The sequence below is a fragment of the Lepidochelys kempii genome, chromosome 1 (assembly GCF_965140285.1).
Source record: "Lepidochelys kempii isolate rLepKem1 chromosome 1, rLepKem1.hap1, whole genome shotgun sequence".
Lineage (NCBI taxonomy): Eukaryota > Metazoa > Chordata > Testudines > Cheloniidae > Lepidochelys > Lepidochelys kempii.
This window is the reverse complement of record NC_136380.1, coordinates 80,611,998-80,634,351: the sequence shown is the minus strand read 5'-3', so window position 1 is coordinate 80,634,351 and position 22,354 is coordinate 80,611,998. Positions and strand designations below refer to the sequence as shown.

General features: G+C 43.6%; 1 protein-coding gene across 5 annotated transcripts in view; it reads right to left on the bottom strand.

Moving 5' to 3' along the window:
* The window catches only part of LMO7 (LIM domain 7), a 174,148-nt gene that overhangs the window by 106,511 nt on the left and 45,283 nt on the right, over positions 1 to 22,354 (bottom strand). For all 5 annotated transcript variants that reach the window (XM_073346972.1, XM_073346981.1, XM_073347005.2 and 2 more), the window contains 2 exons: positions 19,251 to 19,321; positions 13,138 to 13,207 (listed from right to left, as the gene is read on the bottom strand). In XM_073346972.1, the coding sequence (XP_073203073.1) occupies positions 13,138 to 13,207; positions 19,251 to 19,321 (141 nt within the window). The remainder of the gene's footprint in view (positions 1 to 13,137; positions 13,208 to 19,250; positions 19,322 to 22,354) is intronic.

Genomic DNA, 22,354 nt, shown 5'->3' with positions numbered 1-22,354 from the left:
AAGGGTATGGTGCAGCCTTCACTTTCTGCCTGCCCCTGTTAAACATTGCTGTAGACAGATTGAAGTTGATCATGAAACACACAGCTGGTGTAGTAACTGAAATGTGTTAATTCATTTAAATAGAAATGTTAAAACTACTAATTAAGAATCTGCTAAATTATCAGGCTGTTAGAACTCCACAAGAGTGTGCACAAATAGCGTCATGTTGGATGAGGGGAAGACAATAGCAACTCCCACCACTATTTCTCTCAGTTCAACCTGTCTGAGAGTCTCTCTTAAACTGTAAGTTCTTCAGAGTAGGGTCTACCATTTTGTGTCTTGCCCTGTGGCAAATACAAAACAACAAGCTGAGTAAGCCAACGTCTAATTTAAACACACAATACTTTTTAGTAAATCAGATTACACAGCACTTTGCGAACAGTGCAAGACACATACCCTGCCCCAGAGATTTTCTGTCTAACAGTACCTTCCCTGCAGAGTTAGCCCAAGTGATCAGCAGCCAGAATTGAGCACCTGAATTAGCCTAGGCCAGGTGTGAGCAGTCATAGTACAAAGCCCTACCCGAGTCCTCACCATTTCGGCCCTGTGCTTGTCTGGGGGCATTTCCCATGGTTCTTTGTGCTGATATGCTTGACAATTCATTCACAGTCACTTGTGTCAATACTAGGAGAATTTGTCTGTCACTCAGGGGGAATTGTGGGAAAGCACTGGAGGACCATCAGCACTCAAGCTTTTTATTCTGCATTCTTGCTTCCCAAGTGGAAGCCACACTCTAACCTATATCCCTAGTTGGGTCAGCTAGCCTGGGCTTAAAGTGCTTCCAAACCCAGGTTAAAAAGGTGTGCGCGGGTGGACAGTAGGGGAGTTTGGGCTAAAAGCTAGATAAGTCTGCAGTGAAGATATTCCCCAAAAGACAAATCAAAACCACTAGACAAGACATGGCTCAATAGTCAAGGAAAGGGAAAATGAAGAAAGATTTTTGGTGAAGAGGAGAATGCAAGGGTTCTTAAAAGGGGGCTTTAAGGAAGAGTTTGTATCAGAGATCCTGTGGCTGCATCAGTTTATTATAGTCAGTGATGCTTGTAGTTAAGGTTGCTTAAAACACTTCAAAGAAAGAAAATTGCTCCAAATCAGTCAGCGTACTAGAATGTGTTAGTCCCTTCTGCCATGGGGAAAGGAATATGCAACCAATACAAGCAAACAAACACAGAAAGGTTATCCTAAATAAAGAACAATTTCAATACAGTATTAAGTTCACTGGCTCAGTGGTTGTGAACCAGGGATACGCATACCCCTGGATGTATGCAGAGGTCTTCCAGGGGTACATCAACTCATCTAGATATTTGCCTGGTTTTATAACAGGCTATGTAAAAAGCACTAGCAAGTCAGTACAAACTAAAATTTCATACAATGACTTGTCTATACTGCTGTATGTACTATACACTGAAATGTAAGTACAATATTTATATTCCAATTGATTTATTTTATAATTATATGGTAAAAATGAGAAAGTTAGCAATTTTTCAGTAATAGTGTCCTGTGACACTTCTGAATTTTCATGTCTGACTTTGTAAGCAAGTAGCTTTTAAATGAGGTGAAACTTAGGGGTACTCAGGATAAATCTGACTCCTGAAAGGGGTACAGTAGTCAGGAAAGATTGTGAGCCACTGCACTAGCCATCTCTGAACCAAAGCTTCCCTGGCTATGCCCATTTCTCCCAAGGTTTTGGGATTTTTATTCTACTCCGATTCCCATTGTTAAACCGCTGCACCACCTGTGCCTCCAACTCACTCCTTTTCCCATTACTTCTAAGTACTATGGTAAAAGTTAAGTGTCAACAATTTCACAGCAGAGAGAGGCGGTTATCCTGTCCAGACCTGTCCAGTGGGTTTTTGTTCCATGCTGCAACCTTAAAAGGAGCTGAAGAGAGTTAGGTGCCCAACAATTCAATTTGAATTGAGTACCAAACTCTTAGGCTCCTTTGAAAAAAATCAGTTTCTTGGGGTCCCTTTGAAATCAATCCTCAAGAGATTCACCGAAAACATATAAGCCCATAACTGTAGGTGCAAAGTGAGCCAGAGCTGCCCTGAGCTTGATAGACAGGGTTAAAAGAAGATAGGCCTTTTCCTTTTAACTGCAGCTGTGTTTGTATATTTGTTTTAAAATGGTTGGTGGGTGGGTATTGGGAGTTTCTAGTTGTGCTTGCACGTCCAGAAATGCCTTGGTCAGAAGGGAAAACAGGACAAATTGTCATGACAGGGTTTGTGAAAACAGAGCTTGTCAAAGTATAACTGACCTGCATGAAACTGCAACATTTTCCAGACAAGCACAAAAAAGCAATGTGAACTTGGACCTCAAAGTTCAGAGCCCTATGGGCAAGAAACTCCAAGACCCTTCTCAGCACCACCGCAAGCAAAATTGTAGGCTTTCCCAAAAAGCTGAGCATTTAGAGTATTGTTCTCTGCCCTCTTCTTCCCCACCCCAGAAACTCCTTGCCAGAGCACATAACTACACTAACTGGAAAATCTAGCTAAACAGGGCAAAATGTCTAGCTGAGCACTTCTATGTAAGGAAGAGCAAACTTGGGGAAAGTCAGGAGAGAAGGGACAATATCTATATATTCTGCAGTTTTATTGGTGTGCGTCCCTCTTGCATGAGAAACAGACAAAAGCCCACTAAACATGGACTGATGTTAAAAAAGCAAAAACCAACAAAAATCAGAGGAAAATGCAAGACCTCTTATCTGAAGATGTTTTATACCCAAGTTTTTCCTTGCAACCTCTGGATGATGTGTCTCTCTGAGACTGACCTGGAGAGGCATAGCAATCTCTGCCCTGCCTCCCAATTAATAGCCCCTATGATGGTGTCTCCCATAAGGCTTTATGGAAATATGCTTATGAATGTATATATGACATAACTAGAAGGTGTTTTAGGCTACTTATGCCATGCAACATATCTCTGTAAAGGTTATGATCCACTGAATCTATTAATCCTATTTGTATGGATGTATCATTTTTGTATTCGTAGTTATGAATACTGGCTTGATTTCTAAGCAGCCTTAGTAGAGCATTTGGCCAGCTTCAGGAGAAAGGAATGTGCATATTAGGTACCCAATCAAGAAACACTTAAAAGGAAAATTAATCTTGGAATGCTCCAATCCACACAAGAAGTCTACCTGAGGACGTTCAAGGAAGCATGTGAACCATGGCTGCTACCCTGTAAATTCTGAGTCATGCATCGACATGTGACTTGCCCATATGACTCCAAAACTGCATCTTGGAGCTGGACTTTGCATAGGAGAGAGGAGGGGGTCTCCACCCACAAGAGAAAGTCTATTTAAGCCCCTCCATTTTGTCTTCAGCTGGCTAAAGAGAGCCTCTCCACCCCCAAGGACACCTGAAAGAAACTGGAACAAAGGACAGTAACTACAGGGGATGTGAGTGATTGCTGGACCCAGACTAGAAGGAGAGTAGTCTGTAAAAGGAAGCTTACTGGGTGAGGTTTTTATCTGTGTTCAGTTTTATTACTGTACTAGACTTAGACTTGCGTGTTTTATTTTATTTTGTTTGGTAATTCACTTTGTTCTGTCTGTTACTACTTGGAACCACTTAAATCCTACTTTCTGTATTTAATAAAACCACTTTTTACTTATTAATTAACCCAGAGTATGTATTAATACTTGGGGCGGGGGGGGGGAGAACAGCTGTGCATCTCTCTCTATCAGTATTATAGAGGGCAAACAATTTATGAGTTTATTCTCTGTAAGCTTTATACAGGGTAAAAAGCATTTATTTGGGGTTTGGACCCCATTGGGAGTTAGGCATCTGAGTGTCAAAGACAGGAACACTTCTTAAGTTGCTTTCAGTTAAGTCTGCAGCTTTGGGGCATGTGGTTCAGACCCTGGGTCTGTGTTGGAGCAGACTGGCATGTCTGGCTCAGCAAGACAGGTTGCTGGAGTCACAAGCTGGCAGGAAAAGTGGGGGCAGAAGTAGTCTTGGCACATCAGGTGGTAGTCCCAAGGGGGTTTCTGTGATCCAACCCGTTAGCCCCCCATCAACGAACTGGAAGAGCTACTACTAGTATACTCTAATCACTACAAATAGCTTTCTGCTCTGCCTGAAGTACATGGCCAGAAGAGCTGCAGGATATGTTAACCATACCACTCTAGCCTCTGGTTTGGCCATGTATTCACCAAATGCAGGGAGGTGTCTTGATCATCAGCAGGGGTAGTGTGCTGCACTCCCACATAACCAACAAGATTTGTGGAGAAGGGCAGACAGGCTCAGACAGGGAACTGGACAAGAAATGCCAAAGGCAGGACTGAATTCTAGTCTCTCCCATACTCTATCCAGCTCCAGAGGCCTTCCCCTCCACCCATCCACCAGGTTATCCACACCCTTGTCCTGTGTTTGCTTCAATCCTTACTCAATGCACTCCCTTAATACCCAGCTTCAAAACTGATAAGTTTTGTTTTGCCTCAGAGCACACAGGGGAAAGGAGTACAGTACAGTCATTCCCCTTGAACCATGCAGAATACACTACTGTCAGTTTCCACAAAGTGAAGCTTGCTGACTAGCGCTGGTTGAAAAAAAGTGATTTTTTTCACAAAAAAATACTGAATAACTTTCATTCTGCAGATGTTGGGAAAGAATGAGCTTGCCCTTTTGTTTCCTGAGTTAAAAAACACAAAAGTTAGGCCAGAAGTTTACATCAAGTCAAAATTGTGAAGATACACAAAAATAAAGTTACACACCAGCCTGGTGCTAATATTTTAATTCAGTGCTGATTTTTAAGCACTTTGGGGTATTTCTTACCTTAGCTGCAATGGAGTTACACCAGGGAATAACTGAGCCTCATTTCCAATCACTTCAACAACTGGCAGCCTCTTACTGAACTCACTATTTTATCCCATCCCTTAAATTGTGCATCTGAAATTTTTGACAGCTGAGCCCCCTTCAGGAAGCCTAAACTAATTGCACCCACCTTCCACCCTGAAATATGGTGTTAAAGGCCAATCCTTACATCCTCCCCCCACAAGCTAGTTCTTTGCACTCATCCCACCTGGGCATGCCCCACACCTTGGGAAACTCTGCTATAATCATTACATTAAGGATTTGAAACTTTCCCTCAATCCTTCACCCAAACAAAACAAATCCTTCACTCCTCCCAAAACAATATTAATGGAATCTCCCTAGAAAGCTGCAGCTCAGGCCTTTCAAACCTTTGTGAGGCAAGAAATACTATTGTAACCCCTTTGGAGTTTAGAGAGCATGGCCCTTTTAAAATCTTTTTCCTGAGGCGGGGAGTGATGATTATTCCAGAAGGAGGAAGTGGGGAGCAGGGGGGCGGGGGAAAGCAAGAGGGTGTGTGGATGCAGCAAGCAGGCCCTCACAGAGTGAAGCAAAGCAAAAACCTGCCTGAAGCCTGGGAGGGACAGAGCAGCCAATCAGGGATACCCCAGGACAGGAGCCAGGAGGAGCACTGTGCCCGGGAGAAATCGCCTGATGAGGACAGACTGAAGCTGGACCCAGTATCTCTCTTGCCCAAAGCTGCATGGGGCTGAGAGTACTGAGGCTTGTGACTTTGCATTGGGAAGGAGGAGGGAGGCTGTTAGCTAGCTAAGTGGGGAGGTGGTGGCTCTGTGTAGCTTTTCAGAGAGCAGCAGAAGAGGGCACAGGAGGGGTTTGTTGGGGAAAGTTTACAGGCGCCAAAGACAAGTAAGAGCACCCAAGACTCACTGCCAGATTGGAACTTTGCCCAGGACTCCTGAACTCTGTGTGCAGACACATTGCTTGGTGTCTGCCCTTTCAGATTTTGGTACCACTGGGCCTTGAATTGAATGCATCCCTGTTTTACTGCTCCCCCAATATTTCCCCATTTTTCTCCTTTCATCCCTTGGTGAATATTTCTCCTTCCTATATTCATTGTACTTTTCGCACGTGGGCGTGTGTGTGTACTCTGAGGCGTTTAGAACAGGTGGCCCTGGGATGGAAGGGACTTTCACTGCTGCATTCCTACTCATGCTTTCTCTTGGCCATAGCTGCCTGCAGAGCAGACTCATCTTGGCCACCAGGGCGCTAAAGTTATACTGTGTTGAATTATCCTTTATCTTACTCTGTAACAAAAGATAACATTTATTTTAAGCATGTTTAAGACCTCAGACATTTATGGCCAGTGAGGGTACATCTACCCCGCAAAACATCCCACAGCAGCAAGTCTCAGAGCCTGGGCCCACTGCCTCAGGCTCATGCTACGTGGCTAAAAACAACAATGTAGACACTCCCACTCAGGCTGGAGCTTGGGCTCTGTGACCCCCCCCCACCACCACCTCTCCTTCAGCAGTTTCAGATCCTGACCTTCAGCCAGAGCTGGAATGTCGACACTTCTATTTTTAGCCCTGTAGACAGAAACAGTTGACCCTGAGCTTTGAGACTCTCAGCCACGGGTCTTTTATTTGCAGTGTAGACGTACCCTGAATGCCCAACTTTCATTTCAGTGTTTAATCATTCAAACATACCATTTATTGTCTTTTTTATCCTTCCATCATGATTATCCCTGAACTGTGTGGGGCACACCCAAATTCTCAAAGCAGCAATATAATGAAACTAGACATGAAAATTATAGCTTGTTTTCAACCGACTAAAAAAAAGCTTGGAAATAAAAGTGATCCCACTAAAAAACTAATCCCACCTATTTTTTTTAAAGTAGAATACAGCTAAAAAGTTACAATAGCAACTGACTGATGTCCATTCAGAAAAGAATTTGGTACATAAAAATACGCACATCAGTTTCATGTTGCAACAGGCAGAACACAACAGCACACATTTCAGGTGAAATTTAGAACATTATTTTTGCTTTCACTGTTTATTTTACCATATTCAACAAGTTTCTTTTCAATATAATCTTAAAGCTACTAATCATAAAATTCTGCTGCACAGTCAAGCACATGCGATGCCTTCAGACCTTCATTAAAACATCCTATTGAAAAATTTCTGTGCAACTATTTAGTACACAGTTATCACCAACCCTCTCTTTAACCACAGCTAAGCATGTCAGCTTCATACCATATTTGCATTTCAGATCAGGCAAGTTCTATCAGAGCAAAAACAAACCTGTGAAGGAATTCTGTGAGAAAGGCAAAGGGAAAATGAGCATTCAAGCCACTATGTTTTTTTCTCCAAAGGAAAATGATTTCTAAACGGCCACAGTCTTGAAAAAAAAAATAGTAACTGTGCATTTCTATCAGTCAAGCTGTGAGCGAGACCAATGTGAGCTGCCTGAGATGAAGATTGCATGAAGTATTTTGGAAATATAGTTCTAGAGTTTGAGTATGACAGGGTGCACCTGATAAAGAGGCTGTGGCAGCATGAAGATCTCCAGGAGTAGGGTGTTGGCTTGAGATTTTGGTTAAAGTCCCATCTCCACTACATACTCCCTGCATGATCTTGGGCAAGTCATTTAGTCTCTCTGTGCTTCAGTTACCCATCTGTAAAATGGGTATAATAGTTCCCTACCTCACAAGGGTGTGATGAAGATAAACACGTGAAAAGATTGTGAGGCACTCTGATACTACAGTAATAGGGGCCATATAGGATATTAAAAAAGACACACACACACACACCATACTCCAATAGACAATATAAAGTGGAGGAAGGAGTCTTGGGAGGAGTAATAGGCACTATGAAGATATTTTCAAAACAAAACAGGAAAGACCGATGGGTAACTTTCTAATACTTTGAGTGTTTCCAAGCAATGGAAGTCCCATTATTCTGAAAGTTTAAAAACAGCTAGACAAAGCACAAGTAAATATTGTAAGGAGTAATCCACAACTGGTGGGATATAGAGTTGATTACCAGTAGCTCTTTTCCATCTGTAATTTCTACATTTTTGATTTCACTGACCTGTCTTGAACCCCTACGGTGGCAAGTGACTATGTTCAATATAGTCTCCTTCCTTTGGATAAACATAGAAGGATAGAAGATTAGGGTTGGAAAAGACCTCAGGAGGTCATCTAGTCCAACCCCCTGTTCAAAGCAGGACCAACACCAACTAAATCATCCCAGCCAGGGCTTTGTCAAACTGGGCCTTAAAAACCTCTGAGGATGGAGATTCCATCACCTCCCTAGTAACCTATTCCAGTGCTTCACCACCCTCCTAGTGAAACAGTGTTTCCTAAGATCCAACCTAGACCTCCCCCACTGCAACTTGAGACCATTGCTCCTTGTTCTGTCATCTGCCACCACTGAGAACAGCTGAGCGCCATTCTCTTTGGTACCCCCCTTTGGGTAGTTGAAGGCCGCTATCAAATCCCCCCTCACTCGTCTCTTCTGCAGACTAAACAAGCCCAGTTCCCTCAGCCTCTCCCCGTAAGTCATGTGCCCCTGATCACTTTCGTTGCCCTCTGTTGGGCTCTCTCCAATTCATCCACATCCTTTCTGTAGCGGGGGGGCCCAAAACTGGACACAATACTCCAGATATGGCCTCACCAGTCCTGAATAGAGGGGAATAATCACTTCCCTCGATCTGCTGTCAATGCTCCTACTAATGCAGCCCAATATGCCGTTAGCCTTCTTGGCAACAAAGGCACACTGCTGACTCATACCCAGCTTCTCATCCCCAGGTTCTTTTCTGCAGAACTGCTGCTTAGCCAGTCGGTCCCCAGTCTGTAGCAGTACATGGAATTCTTCCATCCTAAGTGCAAGACTCTGCACGTGTCCTTTTTGAATCTCATCAGATTTCTTTTGGCCCAATTCTCCAATTTGTCTAGGTCATTCTAGACCCTATCCCTACCCTCCAACATATCTACCTCTCCCCACAGCTTAGAGAACATGATTGGTTCTCTGTGTGAATTTCACTAACACAGATAAGGGTTAGGATTTAGGTTGTTAGTACAATAAACTACATACACAAAAGTTTGCTTACCAGTGGAGACCAGCAAAAAGACCCAATTTAAAAAAAAATCAGGCCTGTACTGATTAACAGGGCAGTACATTTGTAATTATGACCAAATCCCATCATTTAAAAAAGGATTTCTCAATCAAGTGTTTCGAGGCAGGATTTTTCAGAGATTCTTAATTAAATATAATTTTAGCCAGCTGCATTGTGCCTATATTCATCCCATGTTATGGCTAATCTTGCTTTGTTATGTTCATTTTTTCCCTCAAACTCTTTGTTAAGATCTTCAATGGGAACGGTAACGCAACTTGAAGGGGCTACAACACAACAAAATGTGTGTGTGCAAGGTCAGGGAGAGCTATATTCCTAAAAACAATGTGACACTCCACTTTTTGTGCTAGCAAACAAAAAATATGCCTGCAAACCTTGAGTTCTTAGAACCGATCTAAAATAATAATAAGATATACACCAGCTTTAATGTGTTAGCTATTAAATATTTCAGTGATGATTCAAGCCAGAAGTTAAGCCACCACAAAAATGAAATCTATTCCATGGTTTTCTGGTTTGGATTATTGGCTGCTTCCAATGCCATTTAGTCAGTCAGGCTACTAACAGAGTAACTGTACTGTCTTCCACAAGGATAATTTTGGTTTGACTCAAGTTCTTCCTTAGATTTTTTTGATGGGAAAAGAGTTCAGCAAAAAGTTATTTATATGAGTAAAACCAATAGCCTTTCTAGGATGAAGGCCACTAATGCGCTATGCACTTATCTCATATGGAAACAGATATATTGGCTTTCCATAGTTTTCACAAGTACACATATTAAGCTACCCCAACTTTCTGGTATCTTAACCAACCAATTAATTTCATAGCTCCTTCTCCTCCTCTAGAGACTTAAGAGCTACATACTTTGTCCAAAAAACTGCTGAGATGTTTTTTAAAACATAGAAAGTAACTGCAGACATTCTGCACTCCACTTGCAAGAAAGAACATAAGAATGGCCATACTGTGCCAGACCAATGGTCCATCTAGCCCAGTATCCTATCTTCAGGCAATGGTTGGGGCCAGATGTTTCAGATGAAATGAACGGAACAGGGCAATCTATTGAGCGATCCATCCCATCATCACGTCCCAGCTTCTGGCACACAGAGGCTAAGAGATACCCAGAGCATGGGGTTGCATCCAATGTTCCCTCTAATTTTTTTCATCCATGTGTGAAATAAATTTTGGTATGTGCAGATATGCGCCACCAGTAGAAACAAAAAACCTAGATATAATTTATATTTTAAAAAGTTACCATAGGGATAATTACTCCACCAAGGACAGGTTAGGCATTTTAGAACTCACTACTCAAAGAATTAAATTTAAATGTAAGAGAAATAATTATGGAATGCATAGATCAGTCAAAACACTAAAATAACACTCTTTGAAAGAATAAAATTAGAGCGTGAGCGTGTGAGAGTTGGCTTCTGGGGAAATCTCAGAAAATAGTGTCATGTCTCTTTAAGAAAGGCACTCAGTCACTCATCCTTCATCGCAGCAGTACCGAGTCCTGACTCAGGCTGTGTCCCCACTCCCCTGCTTTGCAGACATGGGATACAGGGGCGGGGGCAGGGGGACACCCTGATATCAGCACCTCCCACTCCACCCCACCCCCACTCTGCACAGCCAGCAGGAGCGTCCCAGGAGCAGCTACAGGACAAAGCAACATCTGGGGAGGGGCACCTGAATACATGCTGCCAGCTGTGCATGCTCTGCTAATCAGCTAGGCAGCATTTGAATCTCTCCCGGGTGGCCATGCAAGCGCGCAGCTTACAGGGAACACAGGTTGCATTCCTGATCATCTTGGCTAACAGCCATTGATAGAGCCATGAATTTATCTAATTCTTTTTTGAACCTGCTTATACTTTTCGCCTTGCAGGGTGTAACCATGAAACACTATGTCTAGAAGCCAATGGTCTGAGGTGACTTGGGACGAGGCCGAACAGAAAGGACAAAGACAGTTGAGGAAAGAGTGGGGTGGATCCTGGAAGGTGACTGGGGCAACGCTCTCGACCACACCTTCAAAACAAGGGCTTCTGGCCCCCGGAGTGTTTTGTGGATTGGGCTGCATGAGCGAGCGGGTGGAAGATAGATGACAGCATTTCTGTCCCTTCTTGCAGGTCCCTGTTGAGACTGCCCAGTTCTGGCCACTGCCTAGGCCTTCTTTGTCACAGGCTGTGGCGTATGTATGCCCAGCAAGCGAAGGGTGGCCCTGGTGTCCTTCAGCCCAAGCAGCCTCGCATCCTTCTAGTCTGAAGAAAGACCATTCCCATCGAATGGGAGGTGTTGGATGGAAGTCTGCATTTCCTGGGAGAGACCTGCAGTCTGAAGCCAGGAGCTGCGCCTCATCACCACTCCTGACGCGACCACCCTGACTACCGAGTCCACCACATCCCATGCCATCTGGAGGGAGCACCTGGCAGCCAAACCATGTGGAAGGGACTCCTTGAAATTATGGAGGGAGTCCCATAAGTTAAAGTTGTAACGGCCAAAGAGAGCCTGATGGTTCGCCACCCAAAACTGCAAACTGGCCGTCAAATAAATCTTTGTCCCAAACAGATCCAACCATTTGGCATCTTTATTCTTGGGGTCAAACTGGTATGCCCCTGCTTGTCTCTTTCACTGGCCGCAGAGATCATCAGTGAGCCTGGGGGAGGGTGGCTATAGAGGTTCTCAAACCCCTTGGCTGGGACAAAGTACTTCTTTTTGGCTCTCTTTGAGGTGGGAGTAATGGAAGAAGGAGTTTGCCAGAGACCCTTGGAAACCTTAAGGACACTACTGTGCACTAGTAGTGTGACATTGGTTGGAGTGGAGGCTGACAGAACATTAAACAAGATGTATGTCTGTTCAATCATTTCTTCTACCTCCAGGCCCAAGTTCTCGGTCACCCGACACAACAGGGCCTGGCGTTCCTTGAAATCATCCAGCAGGCTTGCCCTCAAGAGTCCGGCAATCACCTTATCTGGGGATGCGGACGATGATTGCACCACCTTAGGGAGGTTCCCCCATGGGGGAGGGAGGCTTGGGGTAGGCACTGTTCCTTTTGCTTTGACCACTGGGTGTGCCTTGTGCACTGAGCCCGGTGCCATCAGTGATGCCAGCTGCTGCTCTGAGGTGGCAGCTGATGAGTGGTGAAAAGGGGGCATCGGCATAACCGGCATTCCTCATGTGCCTCAATAAGGCCACTGGCTGTGCTGCCAAGTCAGCGTCGTTGAAGCGGCCTTGGGTGCCTATTCTTGCCGGTGCACACTAGGCAAGGGGCTGAACTGGGCTTCCGTGCTGGAGGAATCCCCTCCCGGTGACCATGGTGTGGCCGTCAACTCCTGGGTTTGCTTGCTGACCGTCGCCATTGGGGACCGGTGCCCAGAGCAAGGTGGTCAGTGCCAGTAACAAGGGGACTGGTGCTGGGGGGACTAGAGACGCGACGAGGAGCACTCCCAATATGCAGGACCTGCGCCTAGAGGGTGAATGGCGTCGACAGTACGGAGACCAGTGTTTTGCTCTAGGCAATCTGCATCAAGACGGCGGTGACCACGAACAAGGCACCGGTGAGCAAGGACGAGCCCTAAAATGTCTGGGCTGCAACTCTGGCAACCTATGGCGTGGAGGCAGAGCACGCTGCTTTGTCTCGGGGAATTGGCGGCGCTCCCCTGCCCCCCCGAGGGGTCTTAGTGGCTGGCTTGCCCTCTTAGGGAGCCTTTGCCAATTCCTGGGGCACGTGCTGCACTGATGGTGTGGGTGGAGGCCTGTGCTATGTGGGCACTAGAACAGCCTGTGAAGGTGTTGGTGTTGCCAGGGTTTTTGGTCCCAAGCCGCCCCTGGGAGTCGAGCTTTCATGGGGTTAAGGGTCCCAGCTGGCAAGGAGTGAGCATGTGGCTCCAGAGTGGCCAGACAGGCTGAAGCGGGTCCTTTGCCCGATGGCCCATGGCACTTTTGCTCGGTGCCAGGGAGCCATGCTTTTTAGTCTTCTTTTGGGCACCAACGATGGGGAACAGTGCCAAAATACAATACAAATAATAGACAGACCTATATGCATAGTACAACAGACATTGCAGAACAGTAGCTATTGTACACCAGTAACCAGAGAAAAATAGTTATATATTGAAACATAAAACACAAAGTACAGGGCATCGTTACTTTAAAATCAGAGAGAAATCTTACACTGACATTGAAGATATTGGAAATGATTGTATTACTTACCAAACCAGCTATTGGAGTAGACAGACGATTGATCTTCTTAATGATGCCAGGTTTGATCTTGTTAATCAAACTAAAAATGAATGAAAACATTAACCATATGATATGCTATTATGGAATAATGTTAACATTTTACCCTAGGCATACAAAAAAATAAAAAATGTTTGTGAAAAATTGTTTCTACATATTTCTGATTTAAGTTTGAACCTATTAAAAAGAGGATCTAAAATAAGTTTATACTCAGCCTTTCCAAACATAAAAAGCAATCAGTCACAAACATAATCAAGAAGCAAGACTACTGAGAATGGCAGAGAGAAGGCACAAAAGAAATACGACATGCATAGGTAAGGGAAAGAAATGGATTCAGGTTCTTGCCACAAAAGTGGAGGTTTTCATCAGAATCTAAGCTCTTCTGTTAAAAAAAGAATTCTTCTGGCTGAGAAGATACCAGTATTTTAATTTTCAGGCTGAAAAATATTTAGTTTGCACGGCACACACTATAAACACCACTATCAGATTAACTGAAAAAGAAAATTAATGTTTGTAAAATGGCTGTTTGTACACAATTAGCCAGTCTTTCATAATCAGCACAAAGAAAAAAAGGTTATCACTGAAAAAGTGTGTCAACATTTCTTTAAGATATGGTCAAAACTCAATGTTAAATATTTCAAAGCTTACGTTTGTCTAAAGCACACACCCAATGGAAGTCTGTAAGACTCAGTTTTAATACATTATGTCATTCACAATACAAAATAGGCTTCAAGAACCTGATTTTCAAAATCAAAAGCACGTAACTAGCATCCTTTTAAGCATATATGTGCAAGTCAGGTATTCATGCTTACATAGTCAAGCAATTGAGCCAATTACTCCCTTGGAGAATAATTAAATAATATTTTTATCATAAAAACGTCATGCAATTGTACTTTATTTAGGATAAAAGTTAAACAAATCATTAGGATAGCAAAACATATCCCTTTTTTAAAGGGTTGGAATAACTAAAGGGGTGGGGAAATGGTTCAGTGGTTTATTCAATATAATTCATTAGTCCTGCATCTCTCTCATCCTGCTGCTGCCTTCGTGTGGACAGATCACTGCATCTGCACAGAGCACCAATGATGCCCATACGGTTCTGTGGGATGCACATAAAGAGGCAGTTGCAGAAACAAGGTCTTAAAACTACCTGCTCTGCACAGATTACTTGCCCCTGCAGTATAGATTTCATAGAAAAACTATTAAATTCCAGTAATGAGTTGGGAAGGATAGGAAGAAAGATACTTTCCCTTCTTGAAAATCAGGTGGAATTTTAAGGCTTCAGGACTGGTTCTGTGGATGAAGGGAAAGCAGTGGATGTATTGTTTCTTGACTTTAGCAAAGCTTTTGACACGGTCTCCCATAGTATTCTTGTCACCAAGTTACGGAAGTATGGGCTGGATGAATGCACTATAAGGTGGGTAGAAAGCTGGCTAGATTGTCGGGCTCAACGGGTAGTGATCAATGGCTCCATGTCTAGTTGGCAGCCGGTATCAAGTGGAGTGCCCCAAGGGTCGGTCCTGGGGCCGGTTTTATTCAATATCTTCATAAATGATCTGGAGGATGGTGTGGATTGCACTCTCAGCAAATTTGCGGATGATACTAAACTGGGAGGAGTGGTAGATACGCTGGAGGGGAGGGATAGGATACAGAAGGACCTAGACCAATTGGAAGATTGGGCCAAAAGGAATCTGATGAGGTTCAATAAGGATAAGTGCAGGGTCCTGCACTTAGGACGGAAGAACCCAATGCACAGCTACAGACTAGGGACCGAATGGCTAGGCAGCAGTTCTGCGGAAAAGGACCTAGGGGTGACAGTGGACGAGAAGCTGGATATGAGTCAGCAGTGTGCCCTTGTTGCCAAGAAGGCCAATGGCATTTTGGGATGTATAAGTAGGGGCATAGCGAGCAGATCGAGGGACATGATCGTTCCCCTCTATTCGACATTGGTGAGGCCTCATCTGGAGTACTGTGTCCAGTTTTGGGCCCCACACTTCAAGAAGGATGTGGATAAATTGGAGAGAGTCCAGCGAAGGGCAACAAAAATGATTAGGGGACTGGAACACATGAGTTATGAGGAGAGGCTGAGGGAGCTGGGATTGTTTAGCCTGCAGAAGAGAAGAATGAGGGGGGATTTGATAGCTGCTTTCAACTACCTGAAAGGGGGTTCCAAAGAGGATGGCTCTAGACTGTTCTCAATGGTAGCAGATGACAGAACGAGGAGTAATGGTCTCAAGTTGCAGTGGGGGAGGTTTAGATTGGATATTAGGAAAAACTTTTTCACTAAGAGGGTGGTGAAAAACTGGAATGAGTTACCTAGGGAGGTGGTAGAATCTCCTTCCTTAGAGGTTTTTAAGGTCAGGCTTGACAAAGCCCTGGCTGGGATGATTTAACTGGGAATTGGTCCTGCTTTGAGCAGGGGGTTGGACTAGATGACCTTCTGGGGTCCCTTCCAACCCTGATATTCTATGATTCTATGATTCTATGACTATTGGTATTAATATCTCAACATTTCAGTAAGTAATCACTAAAAATAAGAGCATTTGAAGATTTTTTAAAAAAAAAACTGTAACACACACACTGTTGGGTGGCTTTTCAAAGAATTATTTAGCTTCTGAATGCAACATTTTCATTTGTCTGTTTTTGATGCAGGTGGTTTAGAACATGGGACGGCCTACAAGTAGTATGACTTAAATGGATTTACCTTTCTGGACTGCCCACAGCAAATTCAATGTATTACAATGAGAATTCAGTCTCCTTTACCTCAACCATTGCAGCAGAGCCACTCTGAAACAACTTAGTAGTCTAGTATTTATTTTATTATTTGAATTTTTGCCCCCTATTGTACCACAGTGGAAATACTGTAGCTGGAAAACTTTGCCATTTTACTCATAAAACCACCTTTTCTTCTACCTCTGAATATATGAAATTGAGATAATTTAAAAGCTATCTATAAATCTTAAATGAAGACTGGAACAAGTTAGTGCAATGTAACTACATTTTCAGAAAGCATTTTTTAAAAAAAGAATGTTGTATGCTAAGTCAGCCTGCTCAGCAGAATTAATTTCAAGATGTATTTTACTGCATACGGCTATTAATGAGAGTTAAGCTGATTAGCTTCAGAAGAGAGCTCCCATCTGCCAAGTGCAAGTTATTCTTCCATTATTTTGCCAAACATGACAATAATGACCACACTGCACCTTTCGGGGTCGGGGGGGGGGGGAAGACATTGTTTGGCTTGGCAGGGGAATAGCACTTGGCAGGGGAATAGCGCAGGAAATAGCACTTTACAGGCTGGTGGAGCAAGGCTCAGAAGCTGCTACAAAACGGGGAGTGGGTCAGAGTAGTGATGCTGACACATCCCCAGGGACCAGAAGGACTGGGGAGTTTAAAATGGTCAAGTCCAGTGGGAGAAGTCCCTTTTCCCCAGACCAGGGGGAGCAGCACCCACCCTCCCTGCACCTGAAGTGGCAAAAATTACCAAGTTTGGTGAGGACCTGCTGTGGGCATTGCACTAATTATGGCTTTTAGGGGGACTGGGAAGGAATTTTTCCCTCACCACTATCTTGGCATAGGTGGAGGGGATTTTTTTTTCACTTTCCCCACAGCAAGTTCAGAGAGGGCTTTATTATGGTGAGTAGGGAAGGGTGTTAGGCTATGGTGTCACAACTCATTGTGTAAGAGTGGGGTGGACATCCAGTGCAGGTACTCCGTAGGAAAAGCACACAGTGACCAGATAAATGGCTTGGAAAAGTATGTAAAATGGAGATGTTGGTTAAAGGAACAGAACCAGGTGGCAGGGGGCACATATCAGGGCTCCTATAACTGGCACGGCAGGGAACCAACCCGCTTTCTCATAGCCCACCCACCTTAACCCTCGTTGGGGGAGGGGGAGGGAATAGTAAGGTCCCAGCAATTGGTTAGCTGGGGAACCTGGATGGAAAAAGAGGCGGGGCTGGCAGAAGTCTCCCCAGATAGATATTGAACAAACACGGAATTACCTACACTGTACAATTTTATCTGCCAGGTAGTCCCAGACAATAATAAAGTTGTGACCGGATTAAAACCATATCGAGTATCTCCTGACCTTCTTTTGGTATAGCTGGATGATGAAGCTAGCAGAAGATTTTAGAAAATATCTGTTCAGAGTTCTAACGCTGAAAGAAACATTTTAGCTTTATTTTTAAAGCTCACACCTCCTTTTTGAATCCACACTTCTCTCACTATATTTCCAAGACTCCATCTAACTGTTCAGTTTGTTTTTTAAAACAAATCTTTCAAATTCATGATCATTTTGAACTAATTAGTTGTTACTGCAATGTAAGAAGTACACTTTAAAAAGATATAAACCACGTATTTTATTGCATCAGCTCTTGTTCTACTCCAGGTTTCTCAACATTTTTCTTTCTGAGGCCACCTCCCCAATATGCGAAAAAGTCCACGGCCCCACCTTTGCAGCAACAACTGTTTTTCTGCATATAAAAGACAGGACCAATGTTGGGGGAGGGGGTGCAAGCAGGGCAATTGCCTGGAGCCCCACGCCACAGGGTTCCCTGCAAAGCTAAATTGCTCAGGCTTCAGCTTCAGCCCCAGGTGGCAGGACTCATGGCCCGGGGCTTCGGCTTTTTTCCCTGAGCCCCAACAAGACTAACACTGCCCCTGCTTGGGGGATCCCCTGAAACCTGCTTGCGGGCCCCCAGGGGGCTTCAGACCCCTGGTTGAGAACCACTGTTCTACTCAACATCTGATTGAAGCAGCATAAGGAAAGGACAAGTTCTCCATCTCTACTGTGGTTTTTACTTTTAAGAAATCATAATTCATTGTTCACTTTGCTGGTCAACTCCTGTATCCCGCAGGGGAAGATGGAGGAAGCAGCCAGAAAAATAGAATGGGAAGGAGAAGAGAGTGGAATGAATAAATAAATAAAAATAAAAGAAAGTAGAGAGAAGACAACAAATAAGGACAATGAGAGAAATGCAGAACAAGTTGCACTGTTTCTGCACTTTCCATAATCATTGTTTATGGTATGTACAGAGAGAAACTTAAAGGCTTGGAAATACATATTTTGGTAGCCCATGTAAACTAATATTCCCCCATGCTAACTCATCTAAAAATAATTTGGAGACACAAAGTGCAATTTATTTTTTTAAAATATTCTACTAGGAATTCCTCTGCTCCCACCTAGATATTTCCCGGTGTTGTTGGCATTCTGATTACTTTTACTCCTGCCCTAAAATCCTTGCGGATTAATGCTGCTTGCAGTCCTGGGATCTTGCACTGCTGGAGTTTTCTTTTTTTTTAAAAAAAAAATGCAGGGACAGGGTGAAAGTTCTGGAGTACTTGTGGCACCTTAGAAAGTTCTATTACTCTGAGTCACTGTTAGCTCCATGCCAGTAACTTGGAAGTTTCCTCTAGAAACATTCCAGCTACTAGGGACAGCGAGCAATCTTAGAAATAGTCAAGCTGATGGTGCACTTATTTAAGTCAATAGAGTGAGTGAAGAAAGGAGGAAAATTTATACCACATCATCTGTGTCAATGGTTCGTTTGAACTAAAACTATTCATATTGATTTAGAGTGCTTTAACATTTTTAAATTTTTCAAAAATAAATTAGAAGAGAATTTTGAAACAAAACAAAACAAACAACATCAAATTGTTTAGACTTCCTTGGAATTCCGGTGGTAGGGTTTTGGTTTGTGTGTGTTTTGGTTGGTTGGTTTTTGTTTTTTTTAAATATGAACAATTTGGCAAAAACAAGGATTCACAAACTATTTTGTTGCTTCCAAATCAGCATTTTTTGCTAAAAATAAATTTGGACGAAAAGTTTCACCCAGCTCTAATAGTAAGTACCACTTGGAGAATATTACTGTTTCCCATCACCTTCCATCTTCGACAGTGTGGTCTCAGACTGCCAAGTAGTATATTTAATCTAATTTGCTCTGACAGATATTGTTTGCAGCCAAGGAAATATCAGTTGAACAAAATATTTGAGAGAAAAATTGGTCAATTTCATCTTCATTAGTGAATAGGTGATATATTTAAGCTATGCAGTTTTTACATTAATAGCAAACATTTTCCATACTTACTCGCACAACAGGACTCCGTTTTCTAAAGCTGCTCGAAAATCTTTGGTTCCAAAACTTTTCCCAGTGACTGCCTGTAAAGCAAACAACAGTGTTAATTTGTCTTTTAAAAATAAATTACAACCGGGCTAGCAACAGATTGAGAAGTAGTATTACAAGACTCAGGACTTCACAGTCAGAAATTTATATCCATAGAGTTCTTTGGAAGTAATATCAATAAAAACTTAAACATTCAAAGGAATGCAAGTTTGTTTTTTTATACCTCATAAGAAGAGTTTACATTTAACTATATCAGGAAATTCCATCTCCTTCAGCATGAACCAATTTCCAGCTACACACTGGGAATAGCTACCGTTATTTTCTAATGTAAACGATTGCTGTGAAGTGTGCAAATCATGGTAAATTTGAAACAGAAGAACTAAACAGTTTCCATGTTTCCCAGCTATTTTCAGAGTTTGCATACACACACTTTGCTAAAACTATGATACATAGTACAGTGCAGAATTTTCTAGACAGCGGGTTTTTCAACTATATTTGTAAAAGAGAAATTAAAGCTTGCTATCAACGTTTGACTTATTCCATCCAGCCTTTACTCAATATATCCAATCTGATACCTATTTCTAGGATGAGTCATGGATCTTTACTGATGTGACTTTTAAAAAAAATTAAGGTGGGGAAAGGGAAGTTAGTAAATTAAAGGGGAAATGGAAAAAATATAAAGCTTTTAAGGACCTGATCCTGCAACGATAAATGTGCATAACATGTGAGTAGTTCCACTATCTTCAAATCATTGTTCCTAAATAACCAAATGAGAATTTACATTTAAAAAAAGCTTTCAGAAAGTTAAGTTTTTAAATTATTTTAAAACTGTGTTATGTCATGTTTATTTCCAAAGTGGCTATTGAGACAAACAAACCAGATTATCAAATAGAAAAATGAATACATTATGAAGCTCTTCCTGTTTGTTTGGTAGGGTGTCATGTGTTATTCCAGAATTCACAACAAATAACTAGGCAGGAAGACAGAGTGTTCACTTCTAGATAAGAAGCTTCAAAACGATAAACATTCAGAAAACAATCTTGTAACAAAAATAGTGAAACTTGTTCTTCTAGATAATGTATATAATTTTCCTGTTTAAAAAAATGGTTTGAGCGTGTGCTTGTGTTTGAGACTCTATCGACTTATAGCTAATATCTCTTAAAGTGATGTCACTAACTGATTAAAGTTTACCGATTATCACATCTGAAAGCAAGTTCAAGTAGAAGCACCCGCCCTGCCCTCCCCAAACATTCATAGGCATTTGTGATACACTTAACCTTATTTTAGTACCTTGTTCTCTTTCAACCTGTTTTACATACAATGAGGAACATTTTTTTCTTATATTGATTGTATTACTTACATTAAAGATTTAAATATAGACAGTTTATATAAGAGTTTGTATTCCATAAATTAAACTAGGCCCCAGATTCTGCAAACACTAAATTTTAAATCACCTGCATTAGCTAGTAAAAGTGAACTCTAGAAGAGTGGAAATCATGTTTGCAGGACTGGGACCTAGAGTTGTAGTTATGATTCAAACTCAAAAATGATAGGAGGCACTGATCTAGTTAAAAACTGAGTAACATACCTAGGGGGCAAATTTTATCCTCACTTGGTCTGCTATTTCATTGATGTACATACTTAAAGTCAGGGCAGAATTTGGACTTAAATATGGACAGTTTATTCATAAACCCACAATTGGAACTGTAAATGTGATATTTCTTCCAGTCAACACCAAAGTGGCTACAGTTGGGTGTTTCACGAAGCTGCAATGACTTATTGACCTATAACCCACAAACCAAGCACATCCCAATGTTGAAATTCCAAACAAATTTAAAAGTTCATAATTGAATATCTCATTTGCAGTTAGAATGACCAGGTGTCTGATTTTCTACCAAAACACCCGGTCGAAAAAGGACCCTGGCGGCTCCGGTCAGCACTGCCAACCAGGATGTTAAAGGTCCAGTCAGCGGTGCGGAGGTTATAAGGCAGGCTAGAGTCCCAACCTGTCCTGGCTGGCACCATGTTGCACCCCGGAAGCAGCCAGCAGATCAGAATCCTAGGCAGGGAGTCCACAGGGCTCTGCATTCCCATGGGCCAGGAACCGGCCCATGGGAGCTGTGGGGGCAGTGTGTGTGTGCGCGCGAGAGCAGCACATGGAGCCTCCTGGACCCCCCACCTAGGACCAGGACCTGCTGGCTGCTTCCACGGCACACATAGTGCGGTGCCAGGACAGGCAGGCAGGCAGGCAGGCAGACTGCCTTAGACCCCCGCTGCGCTGCTGAGCGGAAGCCGCCTGAGGTTAGCCCTTGCCCCAACCCTGAGCCCAATCCCCCTGCCCCAGCCCCGAGCCTCCCCAAACCCAGAGCCTCCTTCTGCACCCCAAACCCCTCATCCCCAGCCCTACCCCAGAGCCTGTACCCCCTCCTGTACCTCAACCGCCTACCCCTGCCCGGAGCTCCAACCACCTACCCCTGCCCAGAGCCCCCCCAAACCTGGAGCACCCTCATCCCCAGCCCCACCCCAGAGCCAACACCCCCAGCCCAGAGCCTTCACCCCCTCCCACGGCCCAACCCCCTGCCTCAACCCTCTGCACTCCGAATCCCTTGGCCCCACCCCCCAGCCTGTAGCCCCCTCCTGCACCCCAAACCCCTCATCCCCAGCCCCACTCCAGACCCACACTTCCAGCCAGAACCCTCACCCCATCCCACACCCCAACTCTCTGCCCCAGCCTGGAGCCCCCTCCCTGAACCCCTCATTTATGGCCCCACCCCAGAGCCTGCACCCCCAGTTAGAGCCCTCACCCCCTCCTACACCTCAACTGCCTGCCCCAAGCCACTGAAAGTGAGTGAGTGTGGGGGAGAGCGAGCCACAGAGGAAGGGGGAATGTAGTGAGCAGGGGCGGGGCCTCAGGAAGGGGGCAGGGCTAGGGTGTTCAGTTTTGTGCAACTAGAAAGTTGGCAAACCTATCTGCAGTAGTCAAAAAATATATTGCTCATTGAGACAGCAACTGTCTAACTCATTGAGAGTGTCCCTCCAGAACACAGAATTGGCTCTAGTGGCACAAT